The sequence below is a fragment of the Salvelinus namaycush genome, chromosome 35, assembly GCF_016432855.1.
Source record: "Salvelinus namaycush isolate Seneca chromosome 35, SaNama_1.0, whole genome shotgun sequence".
Classification (NCBI taxonomy): Eukaryota; Metazoa; Chordata; class Actinopteri; order Salmoniformes; family Salmonidae; genus Salvelinus; species Salvelinus namaycush.
The window spans coordinates 12,126,915-12,149,566 of record NC_052341.1 but is presented as its reverse complement, the minus strand read 5'-3'; the positions used below and the strand labels follow the sequence as shown (position 1 = coordinate 12,149,566).

Genomic DNA, 22,652 nt, shown 5'->3' with positions numbered 1-22,652 from the left:
TCAGAGCTGTATAAAACAACCCCCATTACTGTGTTGTCTCTGACTAGGCTCTCTGTACTTACAGCTCACAACACGTGGACCAGATCAGGGGAGGAAGGCGGGAAGCAACATCTTGTTAGTACCAGAACAGCAGGGATTTGACGCCTGTCGAATGCCAAAAAAACTGTTCCCAGGGCTACTAGTGTGAAGCCACACCGACGTGTCTGTATTCATTTGCCGTCATCATTAAACAATGGATTACTATTATCAGGCCATGGTGATGTTACTTTGCTGTAGAACCATTACTTCATCTTTAGGTTTGGTGGAGTTGTCCTTGACATGATCGTCATTATCATCATCATCACGGTCATCAACATCACCATCATCATCATCAGCATCACATCATCTGTATCACCATCATGGTACATATGTGTGTGTGTGTGTGTGTGTGTGTATCATGATATAATAGATAAACAAGTGAGGTAGAATAGAGTAAAGTAGAATAGAGTAAAGTAGAATAGAGTATAATAAAATAGAATAGAGTAGAATAGAGTAAAGTAGAACAGAGTAGAGTAGAATATAGTAGAATAGAGTAAAGTAGAACAGAGTAGAGTAGAATAGAGTAAAGTAGAATAGAGTAGACTATAATAGAGTAGAGTAAAGGAGAGTAGAATAAAGTATAATATAGTAAAGTAGAGTAGAGTAATGTAAAGTAGAGTAGATTAGAGTAGCGTAGAATAGAGTCGAGTAAAGTAGAGTAGAATATAATAAAGTATAATAGAGTAAAGTAGAGTAGAGTAAAGTAAAGTAGCGTAGATTAGAGTAGAGTAGAGTAGAGTAAAGTTGAGTAGATTAGAGTAGAATATAGTAGAATAGAGTAAAGGAGAGTAGAATAAAGTAGAATAAAGTAGAGTAGAGTAGAATAGAATAAAGTAAAGTAGAGTAGATTAGAGTAGAGTAGAGTAAAGCAGAATATAGTAGAGTAGAGTAAAGTAGAATATGGTAAAGTAGAATAAAGTAAAGTAGAATATAATATAGTAGAATAGAGTAAAGTAGAATATAGTAGAATATAATACAGTATACAAGAGTAAAGTAGAGTAGAGTAAAGTAGAGTAGAGTCGAATAGAGTAGAGTCAAGTAAAGTTGAGTAGATTAGAGTAGAATAGAGTAGAATAGAGTAGAATAAAGTAGAATTAAGTAGAGTAGAGTAGAGTAGAATAGAATAAAGTAAAGTAGAGTAGATTAGAGTAGAGCAAAGTAAAGCAGAATATAGTAGAGTAGAGTAAAGTAGAATATGGTCAAGTAGAATAAAATATAAAGTAGAATAGAGTAGAGTAGAATAGAGTAGAATAGAGTAAAGTAGAATAGAGTAGAATATAATAAAGTAGAACAGAGTAGAGTATAATAAAGTAGAGTAGACTAGAGTATAATAGAGTAGAGTAAAGGGGAGTAGAATAAAGTAGATTCGAGTAAAGTAGAGTTGAGTAGAGTAAAATAGAGTAGAATAAAGTATAATAGAGTACAGTAGAGTAGAGTAGAATAAAGTAGATTAGAGTAGAGTTGAGTAGAGTAAAATAGAGTAGAATAAAGTAGAATAGAGTACATTAGAGTAGAGTAGAATAGAGTAAAGTAGAATATAGTAGAGTAGAATAGAGTAGAATATAATAGAGTATAGTAAAGGAGAGTAGAATAAAGTAGATTAATAAAGTAGAGTATATAGTAAAGTAGAGTAGAGTAAAGTAGATTAGAGTAGAGTAAAGTAGAGTATAATATAGTAGAATAGAGTAGATAAAAGAGAGTAGAGTAAAGTAGAATATGGTAAAGTAGAATAGAGTAAAGTAGAATAGAGTAGAGTAGAAACGAGTAAAGTAGAATATAGTAACGTCGAGTAGAGTCAAGTAAAGTAGAGTAGAATAGAGTAAAGTAAAGTAGGATATAGTAGAGTAGAGCATAATATAGTAGAGTAGATTAAAGTAGAATAGAGTAAAGTAGAAAAGAGTAGAGTAGAATAGAGTAAAGTAGAATAGAGTAAAGTAGAGTAGAGCAGTAAAGTAGAATAGAGTAAAGTAGAAAAGAGTAGAGTAGAATATAGTAAAGTAGAACATAGCAAAGTAGAGTAGAGCAGTAAAGTAGAACAGAGTCAACTAAAGTAGAGTAGAGTAAAGTAGAATAGAGTAAAGTAGAATAAACTAAAGTAGAGTAGAGTAGTATAGAGTAAAGTAGAGTAGAACAGTAGAGTAGAGTAGACTAGAGTAAAGTAGAGTAGAACAGTAAAGTAGAGTAGACTAGAGTAAAGTAGAGTAGAGCAGTAAAGTAGAGTAGAGTAGAAACGAGTAAAGTAGATTATAGCAACGTCAAGTAGAGTAGAGCCAAGTAAAGTAGAGTAGAATAGAGTAAAGTAAAGTAGGATATAGTAGAGTAGAGCATAATATAGTAGAGTAGAGTAAAGTAGAATAGAGTAAAGTAGAAAAGAGTAGAGTATAATAGAGTAAAGTAGAATAGAGTAAAGTAGAGTGGAGCAGTAAAGTAGAATAGAGTAAAGTAGAAAAGAGTAGAGTAGAATATAGTAAAGTAGAACATAGCAAAGTAGAGTAGAGCAGTAAAGTATAACAGAGTCAACTAAAGTAGAGTAGAATAAAGTAGAATAGAGTAAAGTAGAATAAAGTAAAGTAGAGTAGTATAGAGTAAAGTAGAGTAGAACAGTAAAGTAGAGTAGACTAGAGTAAAGTAGAGTAGAGCAGTAAAGTAGAGTAGAGTAGACTAGAGTAAAGTGGAGTAGAACAGTAAAGTAGAGTAGACTAGAGTAAAGTAGAGTAGAGCAGTAAAGTAGAGTAGAGTAGAAACGAGTAAAGTAGAATATAGTAACGTCGAGTAGAGTAGAGTCAAGTAGGATATAGTAGAGTAGAGCATAATATAGTAGAGTAGAGTAGTAAAGTAGATTAGACTAGAGTAAAGTAGAGTAGAACAGTAAAGTAGAGTAGACTAGAGTAAAGTAGAGTAGAACAGTAAAGTAGATTAGACTATAGTAAAGTAGAGTAGAACAGTAAAGTAGAGTAGACTAGAGTAAAGTAGAGTAGAACAGTAAAGTAGAGTAGACTAGAGTAAAGTAGAGTAGAACAGTAAAGTAGAGTAGAACAGTAAAGTAGATTAGACTATAGTAAAGTAGAGTAGAACAGTAAAGTAGAGTAGACTAGAGTAAAGTAGAGTAGAACAGTAAAGTAGAGTAGACTAGAGTAAAGTAGAACAGTAAAGTAGAGTAGAACAGTAAAGTAGAGTAGACTAGAGTAAAGTAGAGTAGAACAGTAAAGTAGAGTAGACTAGAGTAAAGTAGAGTAGAACAGTAAAGTAGAGTAGAGTAGACTAGAGTAAAGTAGAGTAGAGCAGTAACGTAGAATATAGTCAAGTAGAATAAAGTAAAGCAGAGTAGAGTAGTATAGAATACAGTAGAGTAGAGCCGTAAAGTAGAGTAGACTATAGTAAAGTAGAGTAGAGCAGTAAAGTAGAATAGAGTCAAGTAGAGTAGAGTAAAGTAGAGTAGAGTAAAGTAGAATATAATAGAATAAAATATAGTAGAGCATTAGTAGGACTAGAGCAGAGTAGAGGATGAGTAGAACAGTGACTTACAATGTGTAGCTTCAGGTAGTCTCCAAGGCCAGAGGAGCTGTCCACCCTCACCAGAACAGCATCTTTCAGCTGTGTGCTGAAGCCTATGGCCAGCCTGTCTGCCCGCGTGCTGGGCCTGTCATTGGGAGGCCATGTATACGTGATCAGACCGCCGTCACGCCCAAATATATACGTAGTTCCAGCTGGTGAGAGAGGAGAGAGAGGAGAGAGGAGAGAGGAGAGAGGAGAGAGAGGAATCTTAGCATGGAAATGTCTTTAAATGGGTAAATGTGCTTCACAGCGTTTAAAGTCAGGATAATAGTGTAACTGATCGGAAAGAAAGTAGGCTGGATGTGAACATTCCCTTGTTATACTCCGGAATTCTTTCTGTAAAGCTGTACATGAGTCATCAAATTTTCTAAACATAAACAGACAAGCTATAGTAACGCCAAGGCATTCAAATAGCAACTTAAGCTTCATGAAAATGGGAGCCATTTTCTTCCAGAAAAGCAGTTTCCGGTATGTATAAGAATGTCTCATTATTACACAACACTGGAGCTTCTGGAAGAGTAGATATACAAGCAGGGCACAGAGAGAGAGAATGAACACCCAGCTGTCCCCCTGTCGCGGCTCATGTAAACGGCAGCCACCTCCCGGTCTCGTACGCCTCGTTAGTGGTCTCAAAGGCAGACAGCACCTGCAGCTGTATCTTGATTGGCTGCCTAGGCTAATGACAAACCTTTAGAGGACAACGCCAGCTAGGAAACCATTTCCTGCCTCGACAGGAGTTCAACACGTTACACCTCGGTCTTCTGTAGATGTATCAGTGAGGTGATAAGGTGTGTGTGTGCTTGTGCGGGTGCGTGTGTTTGCGTGTCCACACGCAGTTGCATGTGTGTGCGGCTGTCTAAAAAAGAAAAAAACATGAGCTTCTAATTTAATGTAATATTATAGAACAAGTGTGCCATCCGGTTCCTCATTTGAAAGACTGTGGTAGAAAGCAAACCACCTGGGGGGTAGTGGTGGACTCTAGTGACCTACTCAAATTGATTGGTAGGAGGAAAAAGCATTCTCTAATAACGAACAAAGAGGTTTGCTCCCAAAGAGAAGAACTGAGGAGATATTCAAGTCCTATTAATAATCATATTTTTGCCTTAGGTTCTTTTACTGGCCAAGCTGTTTGTAAAATCGATTCTATTACTATCATATTATCTTTACAATATGCATCAATTAATTCATTTTGGCACCAAAAAGAAGCTGAAGCACAGGAGTTATTTTTCAAGAAAACATTTTTTTCTTTATTGTGAGGTTTTGTGTGTGTGTGTGATGCATGTGTGCATGTGTGCATGTGTGCATGTGTGCATTTGTGTGTGTGTGTGTTCATGCGTGATGTAAGACAAATAATTGGGATGTTGTAGTGCTTGACTGACAATGTCAGCTTAGCAACAATATCTGATTGATTACTCCAATGTTGTATCACACAGCAATCTTTATGTCGAAATGAGAAAGCGTGTGCGTGCATGTGAGAGAGAGAGAGCGAGAGAGTGAGAGAGAGAAATAGAGTGAGATGGAGGGAAAGAGAGAGAAAGAGAGAGAGAGATGGAGGGAGATAGAGAGAGTGGGACACACAGAGAGAGAGAGAGAGAGAAAGAGAGAGTGAGAGAGAGAGAGAGAGAGAGAAGCAATCTTTAAATATTCATAAAGGGATCTGAGTTTAAATGCCTTAGCAAAGAACAATGGATTATACATCATTTTGACTGTGATTCCAATATTTTCCTGTAAACCAGCGCACAAAGAAATATCAATAAATTGTCCATGGATTTATTTATACATTTCCAGCCTCCCTCTCCCCCTCCTCCTCTCCTCCCTCTCCCCCTCCTCCTCTCCTCTCTCTGGATGGATTGTATATATCCATCACCAGGCGAGCGTAGAGATATAAAAGCCAGCACTCTATCTATTTCTCCTCCTCCTCATCCTCCATCACGCTCTCTTCATTCTAGTCAGTCTCTTGGATCATACATTAATAAAAGAAGAGCGATGTCATTTATCATCGATAATATGGATGAAAACTTTGCTGATGTACAGGCTCTATACTGCACGTAATAAATACCATTTGTAATGTCTGCACATTGTGTAATCCTGTCACTTTTAACAGTTGATTAGGTTAAATAGAGTAATAGTGTTAAAATGGTATAATGATACAACAAATATTTCAATTGTATTGTGTTTGTTGAATGACTATATGATGCAACAACTCCTTCTGTACTGTTAGTGTCGACTGTCAGCTGTTTGTGTGTACATTATTTCACTTTGGGGATGACTGCTGGCTCCTCCCCTTTCACTAATGCAGATGCTATGTTCAGATGTAATATTCAGTGAGTCTGCGATATCCTTTTCCCACAGTGCAATGTTTTTTCCAGTAGCTCTATGCTGTCTCCCCTATTATTCTCCCAGCCCCCAAACAACTCGCTCCATATCCCTGACCCAGCCTCCAAACAACTCGCTCCATATCCCTGACCCAGCCTCCAAACAACTCACTCCATATCCCCGACCCAGCCTCCAAACAACTCGCTCCATATCCCTGACCCAGCCTCCAAACAACTCGCTCCATATCCCTGACCCAGCCTCCAAACAACTCGCTCCATATCCCTGACCCCGCCTCCAAACAACTCGCTCCATATCCCTGACCCAGCCCCAAAACAACTCACTCCATATCCCCGACCCAGCCCCCAAACAACTCGCTCCATATCCCCGACCCCGCCCCCAAACAACTCGCTCCATATCCCTGACGCAGCCCCCAAACAACTCACTCCATATCCCTGACCCAGCCTCCAAACAACTCGCTCCATATCCCTGACCCAGCCTCCAAACAACTCACTCCATATCCCTGACCCAGCCCCCAAACAACTCGCTCCATATCCCTGACCCAGCCCCCAAACAACTCGCTCCATATCCCCGACCCCGCCCCCAAACAACTCGCTCCATATCCCCGACCCCGCCCCCAAACAACTCGCTCCATATCCCCGACCCCGCCCCCAAACAACTCACTCCATATCCCCGACCCCGCCCCCAAACAACTCACTCCATATCCCCGACCCAGCCTCCAAACAACTCGCTCCATATCCCTGACCCAGCCCCCAAACAACTCGCTCCATATCCCCGACCCAGCCTCCAAACAACTCGCTCCATATCCCTGACCCAGCCCCCAAACAACTCGCTCCATATCCCCGACCCAGCCTCCAAACAACTCGCTCCATATCCCTGACCCAGCCCCCAAACAACTCACTCCATATCCCTGACCCAGCCTCCAAACAACTCGCTCCATATCCCCGACCCAGCCTCCAAAAAACTTGCTCCATATCCCTGACCCAGCCTCCAAACAACTCGCTTCATATCCCTGACCCAGCCTCCAAACAACTCGCTCCATATCCCTGACCCAGCCTCCAAACAACTCGCTCCATATCCCCGACCCAGCCTCCAAACAACTCGCTCCATATCCCTGACCCAGACTACGCTAATTAAGCCCTTTCATACCATGTCAGTGTTGTAGGACACACACACACAGCCCTTTCATACCATGTCAGTGTGGGAGCATCACATCCAGGGCCTTTCAGTAGCCATCTCTCCCCTCTGTCTGTGACACGATCAGACACACACTTTACTCTGCTGACAGTGAATCTGATGACTTCCCAAATAAATAATCATATCACAAAGAACATTTTGCTCATTTTCTGGAGATTATCGGCACTGTAGTAAAGGTTCACTCCTTTTTTAACTCCATTTTTTGACGGAGCAATAAATGATATATAAACACCTTGGAGAGAAATGTAACTACTGTCCAATTCTCTATACATGGATCTGTGGATACAATGTTTCCATAAGTAAGGTGAATCATAATGTGTTATAAATGCCAGGGTTTACAGTAAAGTGTTACCTGGGCAGCGTCCCAAATAGTACCCAATTCCCTATATAGTGCATTACTTTTGACCAGAGCCCTGCAGGTGTCATTTGGGACGCAGGCCCACACCCTTCTATCTTAATTCATTCGGCCAACAGCTCCGTCGGCAGAGGGTAGTTAAGAAGCTTGTTGACATGGAGCTAAGGCGAGCTGAGAGCCAGAACAGCATGTAAGATTATTGGAGAAAGTCCTTGGGGGACTGGTGGAGGATTACAGCAAGGAGATACACTGAGGAGGCTAATGCACACCTACACACTACTTCTCCAGCAGTCACACATGGACGCACACACACACAACCACACAAAAACAGACAAACACACACGCATGCACGAGTGTGTATACACACGCATACGCTCGCACATACACACAGAGACACACAGAGACATACACACAGAGACACACAGAGACACACAGAGACAGACAGACACATACACACAGAGACAGACAGACACACCGACACATACACACAGAGACAGACAGACACACACACACACACACACACACACACACACACACGGGGTAATTTACACCTACACACTAGAGCCTGGGCGTGAAATCGGCTGACATGTAACTCCCTGGGCAAGTGCAATTATGCTCTGGCTCAGGATTTGGCATGTGTGCACGTGTGTGTGCGTGTGTGTAAGTGCGTATGTGTGTGTGAGTGAGTGAGTGCGGGTGTGGGTGTGTGTCGCCTGTGAGGCTGAGGTCTAATATGGATTTTTTTGTAGTCACTGGATACAGGCTCATCCGGGAAATATTTGCTGTTTGATTTGTTGACTGTCTCCACACTATCTTTCCATCTGTCTCTGTCGTTTTCTCTGTCACACACCCCCAATCTCTCTCTCTCTCTCTCTCTTTCTCTCTCTGTCTCTGTCTCTCCCCACTCTCTGTCTCTCTCTCTCTCCCACACTCTCTGTCTCTGTCTCTCTCTCCCCACTACCTCTCTCTAACCCACTCTCTGTCTCTCTCTCCCCACTCTCTTTCTCTCTCTCTCCCCCCGACTCTCTGTCTCTCTCTCCTCACTCTCTGTCTCTCCCCACCCTCTGTCTCTCTCTCTCCCCCACTCTCTGTCTCTCTCTCCCCACTCTCTCTCTCTCCCCCACTCTCTGTCTATCTCTCCCCAATCTCTGTCTCTCTCTCTCCTCAATCTCTCTCTGTCTCTCTCTCTCCCACACTCTCTGTCTCTCTCTCCCACACTCTCTGTCTCTCTCTTTCCACACTCTCTCTCTCTCTCCCCGACACTCTGTCTCTCTCTCCCCACTCTATGTCTCTCTCCCCCACTCTCTGTCTCTCTCTCTCCCCTGCTATATCTCTGTCTCTCTCTCACACCACTCTCTGTCTCTCTCTCTCCCCGACACTCTGTTTCTCTCTCCCCACTATATGTCTCTCTACCCCACTCTCTGTCTCTCTCTCTCCCCCACTCTCTGTCTCTCTCTCTCCCCCACTCTCTGTTTCTCTCTCCCCACTATATGTCTCTCTACCCCACTCTCTGTCTCTCTCTCCCCACTCTATGTCTCTCTCCCCCACTCTCTGTCTCTCTCTCTCCCCTGCTATATCTCTGTCTCTCTCTCCTCCACTCTCTGGGTCTCTCTCTCCCCCACTATTTGTCTCTCTCTCTCTCTCTTGATCTATCTCTGTCTCTCTGTCTCCCTCGCTCTGTCTCTCTGGATGTATCTCTGTATAATCAACATGGAGGGAAAGGAACAATCACAGAATGGTAGAGATGTGAAATGATTAAGTGATAAAAAGAGAAGCGTCATTAGAAAGAGAAGAAATGATAATGTTGCATCACTGAATCTCCCAGAGCCTCTCTAATGATGAATTCATATGGTCTTATGGCGTTAGTTCATTCTCTCATCTATCGTCACTGTTACTAGATATTATTAACATAGTCAAGTCAAATGTCTTCCTCTCATGATGGATGTGACACCAACTGCACAACCATAAACACACATGCACGCACGCACACACACACACACACACACACACACACACACACACACACACACACACACACACACACACACACACACACACACACACACACACACACACACACACACACACACACACACACACACACACACACACACAGCCAGACCCAGAGCGACCCTAAACATCCCCCTTGTGTTTGAGACTAATGGGGTTACATTTCATTGCCTCGGTCTATTTCTGCTGCTTACTTAATGAAGCATGAGGCTCTGGACAAGCCAAGATATTTACATCTTAAATATCTTTCATCATTTAGAGGGGATGGGCAGAACATACGAAGAGGAGAGTGAGATTTTATGTGTGTGTGTGTCTGTGGGCCTTTTCCCCGGTTCTACTCTGCCGTTCCCCTAGTGTCAATCATTAGACTTTCCTCTGACCTCTAGCTACAAACATCACACTAACACACACACACACACACACACACACACACACACACACACACACACACACATTCATCACACACACACACACACACAAACATCACACAAACACACACACACACACACACACACACACACACACACAAACACACACACACACACACATCACACACACACACAAACATCACACACACACACACAAACATCACACACACACACACATACATCACACAAACACACAAACATCACACACACACACACACACACACACATACATCAGACAAACACACATACATCACACACACCCTGGTAATGAGCCTCATATTACATCCACTGTCTGGAAGCTGAGGAGAAATCCAATCGTAATCACATATCTGTTCATGGAAATATGAAAAGAAGAGAGGGCATCTGTCCCAAATGGCACCTTCTTCCCTTTATAGTGCACTACTTCCGGGCTCTACCATAGTGCTCTGGTCAAAAGTAGTGCACTATATAGGGAATACAGTAGGGTGCTATATGTGATGGACCGATGGTGTTATGGATCCGTGTTCCGTCAGCACCTAGAAGTGCTTTCATTTCAACCCTTTACAGGCAGTGTGTGTGTGTGTGTGTGTGTGTGTGTGTGTGTGTGCGCGTGCCCGGTGCGTTGTCACGGAGACGAACGGGATTAGAATAAATCAAACATGATGTAGGGAATCCTTAGCCATCCATTTGATATTGATTCATAAATCATTCATAAAATCATTCATAAGTTGTTGGTGTTTACTCTTCGTTGGTTGACCCACAAACATCACTCTGAACTTAATGTTGATTCAACGTTGTGGGTGGGATTTTTGTGATTTATACCCCTTTCCACAGAGGGTTCTACATGGAACTCAAAAGGGTTCTACCTGGAACTAAAAAGGGTTCTACCTGGAACCAAAAAGGGTTCTACCTGGAACCAAAAAGGGTTCTACCTGGAACCAAAAAGGGTTATCCTATGAGGACAGCTGAATAACCTTTTTGGAACCCTTTTTAGGAGCTTAAAGTAACAAGTCAAGTTCAGAGGGTTGCTCGAAATAACTCATATCCTTATAACTTCAATCAATCGGTGGAACCAAAGAAAGTTTCATAATATTATATTATATAGTATTTTGCCATTATTTTAATCTCGAGTCACTGCTGGAAGGACTACAATTAAAACCAGCCAAATAACCTCTATCGGATGACCATTTCAGCTTCAAGGGAAATCATTTAGACGGTTGATGAGCACTGTGTTACTCAATCAACTTTTATTGGTGTTTAGCAGAGAGGCTATCGGAGATCAATGCTCCTGCAAATTCACAACTGTGAAGATGAAATTGTGAGTCAAACAAGTCAATTTAATTTATCTTGTTTTTGTCTTCTGTCTTTCATGTTCTTTTTGACTGTTTATTCAGACCCCTTTTCTTTTTCCACATTTTGTTACGTTACAGCCTTACTTCAAAATGTATTAAATAATAGTTTTTCCTCATGAAACGTCATACAATACCAAATTATAACAAAGCGAAAACAGGTTTTTATACATATTTGCAATTGTATAAAAAATAAAAACAGAAGTACCTTATTTACATAAGTATTCAGACCCTTTGCTATGAGACTCGAAATTGAGCTCAGGTGCATCCTGTTTCCATTGATCATCCTTGAGATTTCTACATCTTGATTGGAGTCCACCTGTGGTCAATTGAATTGATTGGACATGATTTGGGAAGGCACACACCTGTCTATATAAGGTCCCACAGTTGATAATACATGTCAGAGCAAAAACCAAGACATGAGGTCGAAGGAATTGTCCGTAGAGCTCCAAGACAGGATTGTGGCGAGGCACAGATTTTGTGAAGGGTACCAAACAATGTATGATGCATTGAAGGTCCCCAATAACACAGTGGCATCCATCATTCTTAAATGGAAGAGCTGGCCGCCCGGCCAAACTGAGCAATCGAAGGAGAAGGGCCTTGGTCAGGGAGGTGACCAAGAGCCCGATGGTCACTCTGGCAGAGCTCCAGAGTTCCTCTGTGGAGATGGTAGAATCTTCCAGAAGGACAACCATCTCTGCAGCACTCCACCAATCAGGCCTTTATGGTAGAGTGGCCAGAAGAAAGCCACTCCTCAGTAAAAGTCACATGACAGCCCACTTGGAGTTTGCCAAAAGAAAACTAAAGGACTCTCAGACCATGAGGTAAAATATTATCTGGGCTGATGCAACCAAGATTGAACTCTTTGGCCTGATTGCCAAGTGTCACGTCTGGAGGAAACCTGGCACCATCCCTACGGTGAAACATGGTGGTGGTAGCATCATGCTGTGGGATATTATTCAGCGGCAGGGACTGGGAGTCTAGTCAGGATTGAGGGAAATATTAAAGAAGCAAAGTACAGAGAGATCCTTGATGAAAACCTGCTCCAGAGCGCTCAGGACCTTAGACTGGGGTGACGGTTCACCTTCCAACAGGACAACGACCCTATGCACACAGCCAAGACAACACAGGAGTCTCTGAATGTCCTTAAGTGGCCTAGCCAGAGCCCGGACTTGAACCCGATCGAACATCTCTGGAGAGAATAGCTGTGCAGCGATGCTCCCCATCCAACCTGACAGAGCTTGAGAGGATCTGCAGAGAAGAATGGGAGAAACTCTCCAAATACAGGTGCCTCAACAAAGTACTAAGTAAAGGGTCTGAATACTTAGGTAAATGTTATATTTGCATTTTTATTTTTTATAAATTGGCAAAACATTCTAAAAACCTGTTTTTGCTTTGTCATTATGGGGTATTGTGTGTAAATTGATGAGGGCATTTTTTTTTATATACATTTTGGAATAAGTGTGTCACATTACATAATGTGGAACAAGTCAAGGGGTCTGAATACTTTCCGAAGGCACTGTATTTATTTTGTTTATTTATTTAGCTTTTATTTTGGTTATTCTAGTTCTAGTTTTTCTGTGAGCATATGGAAAACAAATGTTGCTAGAAAAAACACGTTCATGTTTATTCAATTTCTAAAATTATTTTTAAAAAATTGTCAGGGTGCTTTTAAAATGCCTTATTCTGACACAACAAAATGGAGACAGGGGAATTAATTCAAAAGCTACAGTAACCGGGCAACAACAGTGCAAATAGCTAATGATCAGTCATTACTGATGCATGCTGTTTCTGAGGTAGTCATCCAGTTGTCAACCCAGGGTGACGGTGAGGGGGGGGGGGGGGGGGGGGGGCAACTTTCACGCATCTTCAAGCTATAATTACATGAAGCACCTCATGATCGAAGAAGAACAAAGATGGATTGAAACATCATAAAAACCTTGATACGATGGTTTGATCTTATGATAACCGTCCTCTACAGAATTCTCTTTCAGGAGAAGAAAGATGATCAATTATTAATTAAAATAGCACCGACCCAACGTGAACCAACTATAATGAAGAGGTAGAAAAAATAGCATTTTGATGATTTATATCTTACTCTGCATCACAAATGGAACCCTATTTCCTATATAGTGCACTACTTTTGACCAGCGCCTATAGGGCTCTTGTAAAAGTAGTGTACTATGTAGGGAATGGAGTGCCATTTGGGACTTAGTAGTAAAGAAACACAGTGTACTCATGGTTGTTTAATTTATTATTTTGATTTTCCCACCTCGAGGCATGCCAGGATACAGAGGCAGGCCAGGATAGAGAGACAGGCCAGGGTAAAGAGGCAGCCCAGGGTAGAGATGCAGGATAGAGCAAGATGGACAAGCAGGCGATGGAAGAGAAGGGTAGAGAGGCAGGCCAGAGTAGAGGCAGCCCAGGGTAGAGATGCGGGCCAGGGTAGAGATGCAGGCCAGGGTAGAGATGCAGGCCAGGGTAGAGATGCAGGCCAGGGTAGAGAGGCAGGCTGGGATAGAGATGCATTGAGGTTTTCTCACCTGAGTGGCCTCGTTTCACTGCCAAAAATAAAATTAAACCATCTAGTGTTCGGAAAAATAACAACACAATGTCAAATACAGGTAGCCTAGTCAAATAATTAACATCCAATCACATTAACCGTTACTCTCTCGCGGGAATTCTACCAACGGTCCGTATGTAGCCAAATGTAGCTGCTGCTCATTCCGTTTGCTCAAAAATTGATAAATGGTAAAAAGAAAGTAAGGCCCACGTCGATAGAAACACACACCAGCTCTACTGGTAGTACTGCTACTACCAGCAGTACTACACATGCACCTGTCGACGACACAAGTTGTTCTGCTTACACGAGCACATCTAATGCTAGCATCAGTAATTCTACATTTGTTGTTAGCCCAGCTAGCATGGACACTGACAGTTGTGAATATAAGAAGCAGCCGAAGAGCTACTGCCCCCTTACCGGGCAAGCACCGAACAACAGACAGGGACATTGGACCATCGAAGAGGAGCAAATATGATGAGAACTACATTGATTTGGGGTTCACTTATATTGGGAGTAGTGCCTTTCCTCAGCCGCAGTGTGTTATAGTTGCAAATGTGCTATCTCACAACTTGATGAAACTCTTGCACAGGCATTTAGAAACAAAACAAGCCCATTTGAAAAATAAGCCACGGGATATGGGGTATGGCTCTATAAGCTTAGCACATCTAGCCACTGGGATTTTTGCCCATTCTTCAAGGCAAAACTGCTCCAGATCCTTCAAGTTGGATGGGTTCCGCAGGTGTACAGCAAACTTTAAGTCATGCCATAGATTCTCAATTGGATTAAGATCTGGGCTTTGACTAGGCCATTCCAAGACATTTAAATGTTTCCCCTTAAACCACTCGAGTGTTGCTTTAGCAGTATGCTTATGGTCATTGTCCTGCTGAAAGGTGAACCTCCGTCCCAGTCTCAAATCTCTGGAAGACTGAAACAGGTTTCCCTCAAGAATATCCCTGTATTTATCACCCTCCATCATTCCTTCAATTCTGACCAACTTCTAAGTCCCTGCTGAAGAAAAACATCCCCACATCATGATGCTGCCACCACCCTGCTTCACTGTGGGGATGGTATTCTCGGGGTGATGAGAGGTGTTGGGTTTGCGCCAGACATAGAGTTTTCCTTGATGGCCAAAAAGCTCAATTTTAGTCTCATCTGATCAGAGTACCTTCTTCCATATTTTTGTGGAGTCTCCCACATGCCTTTTGGCAAACACCAAACATGTTTGCTTATTTTTTTCTTTAAGCAATGTCTTTTTTCTGGACACTCTTCCATAAAGCCCAGTTCTGTATAGTGTATGCCTTAAAGTGGTCCTATGGACAAATACTCCAATCTCCGCAGTGGAGCTTTGCAGCTCCTTCAGGGTTATCTTTGGTCTCTTTGATGCCTCTCTGATTAATGCCCTCCTTGCCTGGTCCATTAGTTTTGGTGGGCAGACATCTCTTGGCAGGTTTGTTGTGGTGCCATACTCTTTACATTTTTTAATAATGGATTTAATGGTACTCCGTGGGATGTTCAAAGTTTCAGATATTTTTTATAACCCAACATTGATGTGTACTTCTCCACAACTTTGTCTCTGACCTGTTTGGAGATGTCCTTGGTCTCCATGGTGCCGCTTGATTGATGGTGCCTCTTACTTAGTGGTGTTGCAGACTCTGGGGCCTTTCAGAACAGGTGAATATATACTGAGATCATGTGACAGATCATGTGACACGTAGATTGCACACAGGTGGACTTTATTTAACTAATTATGTGACTTCTGAAGGTAATTGGTTGCACCAGATCTTATTTAGGTGCTTCATAGCAAAGGGGGTGAATATATGTGCACGCATCACTTATTCTTTAAAAAAAAAATGTAAATAAATAAATTTCACTTCACCTATTTGCACTATTTTGTGTATGTCCATTACATGAAATCCAAATAAAAATCTATTTAAATTACAGGTTGTAATGCAATAAAATAGCAAAAAACGCCAAGGGAGATGAACACTTTTGCAAGGCACTGTACAATGATGGCAAAAATCAACATTTGAGAGTACGCTGACCCTGGTGCTAGAGGGGGTACGCAGCTGGAGGTTGAATGTTTGAAGGGGTACGGGACTATAAAAAGTTTGGGAACCACTGCCCTAGACTTCTGCTGCCCTATGCCCTTTCAACCTCTCCTGCACAGAAGGCCATAACACAGAGCACTTATTTTGACATAGGTCAGGTCTGACGATCTCATTGTTGGAGAGCACTTCAAGTCCTTCACATCTTTTTTATAGTCAGTGAGTGCACTCAAACAAAAGCAAAACATTTCCTTATTTCTCTCTCTCTTATTTTCTTTCTCGCTCTCTCTATCCACATTGCTAATTGGGTGTAATCAAATTAACTGTGGGCTAACTGGGTTATCTCTGCCTGGCCCACTGATTGGTCAACCCCCAAATAAAGACCATGCAATTCCTAGGCACCAGATGTGTGTTTCATACATAGCGATTGCCATATTAGAATAGACAGGGGAGGGAAAATACATAGGAACATTGAAGTCATACCTCTGGGCACATATATAAGAGAGAGAGAGAGAGAGAGAGAGAGAGAGAGAGAGAGAGAGAGAGAGAGAGAGAGAGAGAGAGAGAGAGAGAGAGAGGGAGAGGGAGAGGGAGGGAGAGAAAGAGAGGGAGAGAGAGACTTCAAAACAGGTGCTATACACTCTTGCGCCATATGTTCTTTTTTGCCGTCTTTGCAAAAATGACAGGAGAAAATCTTCAAAGCAGGGGCAATGTCTTCACACCCAACCAACCTGACTCTTCCAGGCAGGTGATGATGACTTCATGGCTCAGTTGAAGTCATGCCCTGTGGAGTGCATGCTTAGTGAACCACTGTGCAACACACCCATCCTCCAATCTACCCTCAATGTGCCAGACATGGGTTCAAATAGTATTTGAAATCTTCCAAATACTCTAGCTATGCTTGATTTAGCTTACCTGGCTGATGCAATGGAAGTAAGGGTATAGTCCCAGAAGGGCTCTCCAGGCAGGCTTAAGCAAATGCTCAAAGTATGTGACAGATTTAAAATACTATTTGAACGCATGGTCTTTAGCACTGTGGGTCCACCCTCCATTCCTCCACCTTTCTACCCCCACTATGGCTCACTTCCCTGTGGCTGCAGGGTGATGCCTGCCTCTAGAACAACATAGTGGGAGTCCCAGCTAGGAACTGATAGAAAGGCCCCACTGTCTTAGTAGAGCTTCCCAGCAAATGAGGCCCTTGTCCCCCTACCAGCTGCACATTGTTCCCCTGGCAAACTGCCTTGGCTCTGGTAGCTGTGTGTTTCACACAGACACGCACGCATTGCTAGCTGACTTTGTGAACTCCGCTCGGAACTGAATTCAGGTTCTGGTCAGCCATTTTGTTAGAACCCCATTTTTTTTAACAATGCCGCTCAACTTATTCTACGTCCAGGTGTTTGATTTGTAATCCAACAAAACCTATATATCAAAGCAAGGCTTAAATATCCAGCATCAATCAGCTTCTCTCTCTTTCATTTTTCATAATAAATTCTCCCTTTTTTCATCCATTGTTAAAGAGATATGTGGACTGATTATGTGCCATCACAACATCAATGGATAATTTACAGTCAGTTCAGTTAGTCTGGGAAGGCAATCATTTAGTGACTATCAATCCAATCCAGCACAACTTCCTAATGATCTCTTCTCTGTTCTATTGTTCTTTATTATGGAGCCAACAGATGTGGAGTCAGTGTTTTACTGGAATTCCAATTACGGAGTGTGTGTGTGTGTGTGTGTTAGGGCTGGGCGATAACGCCAAAATATCATATCACAATATGTTTCTAATTTTGGACGTTATGATGGTATTTGATGGTATTTTATGTTTTTTTATAATAAAAGTTCTAGATTTACTTTATGTGTAGTGCATGACCCTAGGGTGGAAACACATCACATTGGGGCTTTCTCCAATCAATAAAATGTTCAGCATTTCCATACATTTCAGCATTTCCTGCATTAATTTCAGGTCATTTCCACTCAATATGGGTAGTAAATCTAGGCCTTATTTCTAACCAAATGTTGCAATTGCGATTTTATTTGCAATGTAGATCAAAACAAGGGTGAACTGTTGGAATCATGGAAATATAATGATTATTCTAATTCAGTAGTTAGAATATAATAGTAGGCACTTTGAATAGAATGTTCTTTGACATGACAACGAATGGAAAAGCCAGGGAAGAATTGTGACAGGGTAGGAACTAGGCACCTAAGTGTTCGTGAGTCAGTGTTTCCTAGGGGACCCGGTAATCTTTGGCTACATTAAATGTTTTCTCTTACTTCATGTAGCTAACAAATTCATACTTTGCCTATTCCTCTCTGATTTAAAAGATACTATTGCAGAAACAACATGCTGATTTAGGCCTACACCAGCACTTGTATCACTCAGGTTGTATTAGCTAGCTATGTTTGCTTGCTCTGACTCTGTATATTTATTAGATAGCTTGATAGCCAGCTAACTAGTGATTAGCATTAGAGGCTAACATAATGTATTTTAGTCACAAAATTCTAAGAACAAACAAACTTGCTGTATGTAGACAAACTAATAGAACACTTGTAGATTTATATTAAGAAGCCAAGTGGAAAGCAGCATCATTGTTATCAACATCTTGTTGCATCTGCTGCAATGACCATGTAGACACGAGTTAACTGTCTGGAATAGGAGCATGGCTGGACTGATAGACTGTCTGGAATAGGAGCATGGCTGGACTGACAGACTGTCTGGAATAGGAGCATGGCTGGACTGACAGACTGTCTGGAATAGGAGCATGGCTGGACTGACAGACTGTCTTCAATAGGAGCATGGCTGGACTGACAGACTGTATAGAATAGGAGCATGGCTGGACTGACAGACTGTCTGGAATAGGAGCATGGCTGGACTGACAGACTGTCTGGAATAGGAGCATGGCCGGACTGACAGACTGTCTGGAATAGGATTATGGCTGGACTGACAGACTGTCTGGAATAGGAGCATGGCTGGACTGACGGACTGTCTGGAATAGGAGCATGGCCGGACTGACAGACTGTCTGGAATAGGAGCATGGCTGGACTGACAGACTGTCTGGAATAGGAGCATGGCTGGACTGACAGACTGTCTGGAATATGAGCATGGCTGGACTGACAGACTGTCTGGAATAGGAGCATGGCTGGACTGACAGACTGTCTGGAATAGGAGCATGGCTGGACTGACAGACTGTCTGGAATAGGAGCATGGCTGGACTGACAGACTGTCTGGAATAGGAGCATGGCTGGACTGACAGACTGTCTGGAATAGGAGCATGGCCGGACTGACAGACTGTCTGGAATAGGAGTATGGCTGGACTGACAGACTGTCTGGAATAGGAGCATGGCTGGACTGACAGACTGTCTGGAATAGGAGCATGGCTGAACTGACAGACTGTCTTCAATAGGAGCATGGCTGGACTGACAGACTGTCTGGAATAGGAGCATGGCTGGACTGACAGACTGTCTGGAATAGGAGCATGGCTGGACTGACAGACTGTCTGGAATAGGAGCATGGCTGGACTGACAGACTGTCTGGAATATGAGCATGGCTGGACTGACAGACTGTCTGGAATAGGAGCATGGCTGGACTGACAGACTGTCTGGAATAGGAGCATGGCTGGACTGACAGACTGTCTGGAATAGGAGCATGGCTAGACTGACAGACTGTCTGGAATAGGAGCATGGCTGGACTGACAGACTGTCTGGAATAGGAGCATGGCTGGACTGACAGACTGTCTGGAATAGGAGCATGGCTGGACTGACAGACTGTCTTCAATAGGAGCATGGCTGGGCTGACAGACTGTCTGGAATAGGAGCATGGCTGGACTGACAGACTGTCTTCAATAGGAGCATGGCTGGACTGACAGACTGTCTGGAATAGGAGCATGGCTGGACTGACAGACTTCCTGGAATTGAAGCATGGCTGGACTGACAGACTGTCTGGAATAGGAGCATGGCTGGACTGACAGACTGTCTGGAATAGGAGCATGGCTGGACTGACAGACTGTCTGGAATAGGAGCATGGCTGGACTGACAGACTGTCTGGAATAGGAGCATGGCTGGACTGACAGACTGTCTGGAATAGGAGCATGGCCGGACTGACAGACTGTCTGGAATAGGAGTATGGCTGGACTGACAGACTGTCTGGAATAGGAGCATGGCTGGACTGACAGACTGTCTGGAATAGGAGCATGGCTGGACTGACAGACTGTCTTCAATAGGAGCATGGCTGGACTGACAGACTGTCTGGAATAGGAGCATGGCTGGACTGACAGACTGTCTGGAATAGGAGCATGGCTGGACTGACAGACTGTCTGGAATAGGAGCATGGCTGGACTGACAGACTGTCTGGAATATGAGCATGGCTGGACTGACAGACTGTCTGGAATAGGAGCATGGCTGGACTGACAGACTGTCTGGAATAGGAGCATGGCTGGACTGACAGACTGTCTGGAATAGGAGCATGGCTAGACTGACAGACTGTCTGGAATAGGAGCATGGCTGGACTGACAGACTGTCTGGAATAGGAGCATGGCTGGACTGACAGACTGTCTGGAATAGGAGCATGGCTGGACTGACAGACTGTCTTCAATAGGAGCATGGCTGGACTGACAGACTGTCTGGAATAGGAGCATGGCTGGACTGACAGACTGTCTTCAATAGGAGCATGGCTGGACTGACAGACTGTCTGGAATAGGAGCATGGCTGGACTGACAGACTTCCTGGAATTGAAGCATGGCTGGACTGACAGACTGTCTGGAATAGGAGCATGGCTGGACTGACAGACTGTCTGGAATAGGAGCATGGCTGGACTGACAGACTGTCTGGAATAGGAGCATGGCTGGACTGACAGACTGTCTGGAATAGGAGCATGGCTGGACTGACAGACTGTCTGGAATAGGAGCATGGCTGGACTGACAGACTGTCTTCAATAGGAGCATGGCTGGACTGACAGACTGTCTGGAATAGGAGCATGGCTGGACTGACAGACTGTATAGAATAGGAGCATGGCTGGACTGACAGACTGTCTGGAATAGGAGCATGGCTGGACTGACAGACTGTATAGAATAGGAGCATGGCTGGACTGACAGACTGTCTGGAATAGGAGCATGGCTGGACTGACAGAATGTCTGGAATAGGAGCATGGCTAGACTGACAGACTGTCTGGAATAGGAGCATGGCTGGACTGACAGACTGTCTGGAATAGGAGCATGGCTGGACTGACAGACTGTATAGAATAGGAGCATGGCTGGACTGACAGACTGTCTGGAATAGGAGCATGGCTAGACTGACAGACTGTCTGGAATAGGAGCATGGCTGGACTGACAGACTGTATAGAATAGGAGCATGGCTGGACTGACAGACTGTCTGGAATAGGAGCATGGCTGGACTGACAGACTGTCTGGAATAGGAGCATGGCTGGACTGACAGACTGTCTGGAATAGGAGCATGGCTGGACTTCCTGGAATAGATACATGGCTGGACTGACAGACTGTCTTCAATAGGAGCATGGCTGGACTGACAGACTGTCTGGAATAGGAGCATGGCTGGACTGACAGACTGTCTTCAATAGGAGCATGGCTGGACTGACAGACTGTCTGGAATAGGAGCATGGCTGGACTGACAGACTTCCTGGAATTGAAGCATGGCTGGACTGACAGACTGTCTGGAATAGGAGCATGGCTGGACTGACAGACTGTCTGGAATAGGAGCATGGCTGGACTGACAGACTGTCTGGAATAGGAGCATGGCTGGACTGACAGACTGTCTGGAATAGGAGCATGGCTGGACTGACAGACTGTCTGGAATAGGAGCATGGCTGGACTGACAGACTGTCTTCAATAGGAGCATGGCTGGACTGACAGACTGTCTGGAATAGGAGCATGGCTGGACTGACAGACTGTATAGAATAGGAGCATGGCTGGACTGACAGACTGTCTGGAATAGGAGCATGGCTGGACTGACAGACTGTATAGAATAGGAGCATGGCTGGACTGACAGACTGTCTGGAATAGGAGCATGGCTGGACTGACAGAATGTCTGGAATAGGAGCATGGCTAGACTGACAGACTGTCTGGAATAGGAGCATGGCTGGACTGACAGACTGTCTGGAATAGGAGCATGGCTGGACTGACAGACTGTATAGAATAGGAGCATGGCTGGACTGACAGACTGTCTGGAATAGGAGCATGGCTAGACTGACAGACTGTCTGGAATAGGAGCATGGCTGGACTGACAGACTGTATAGAATAGGAGCATGGCTGGACTGACAGACTGTCTGGAATAGGAGCATGGCTGGACTGACAGACTGTCTGGAATAGGAGCATGGCTGGACTGACAGACTGTCTGGAATAGGAGCATGGCTGGACTTCCTGGAATAGATACATGGCTGGACTGACAGACTGTCTGGGCTAGAGGTTTTTACACTCTTTTTCTAAGAGTGTGGGATACAGTGAAGAACAAGGCGAGGAGAAGACAGCCCAGTTGTGTCCCTCTAGGTCATTGGAATACAGATAATTGATGAAAAAATAGTCGACTGTACCATAAATGTATGTGTGTATGTGTGTGTGTGTGTGTGTGTGTGTGCGTATACCTGCATGAAACATCTCATCATGTCATACTGTTTTTCCCCCATTTGTCAGAAGCACTACTTAAAAAAGGACAGGGCTGTTGATACTAGCAGTCCTCCACATTACAGAAGTGTCCGTTTCTAGGGAGAAATGTTCACTCCTGCCACCCTTTGAAGAACTCTCTCTCTCT

At 43.5% G+C, this 22,652-nt stretch overlaps 1 protein-coding gene across 1 annotated transcript in view; it reads right to left on the bottom strand.

The window, feature by feature from the left end:
• The window catches only part of LOC120029401 (neurexin-1a-like), a 164,221-nt gene that overhangs the window by 1,316 nt on the left and 140,253 nt on the right, over window positions 1-22,652 (bottom strand). The window contains exon 15 of the mRNA XM_038974622.1: window positions 3,600-3,785. Within this exon, the coding sequence (XP_038830550.1) occupies window positions 3,600-3,785 (186 nt within the window). The remainder of the gene's footprint in view (window positions 1-3,599; window positions 3,786-22,652) is intronic.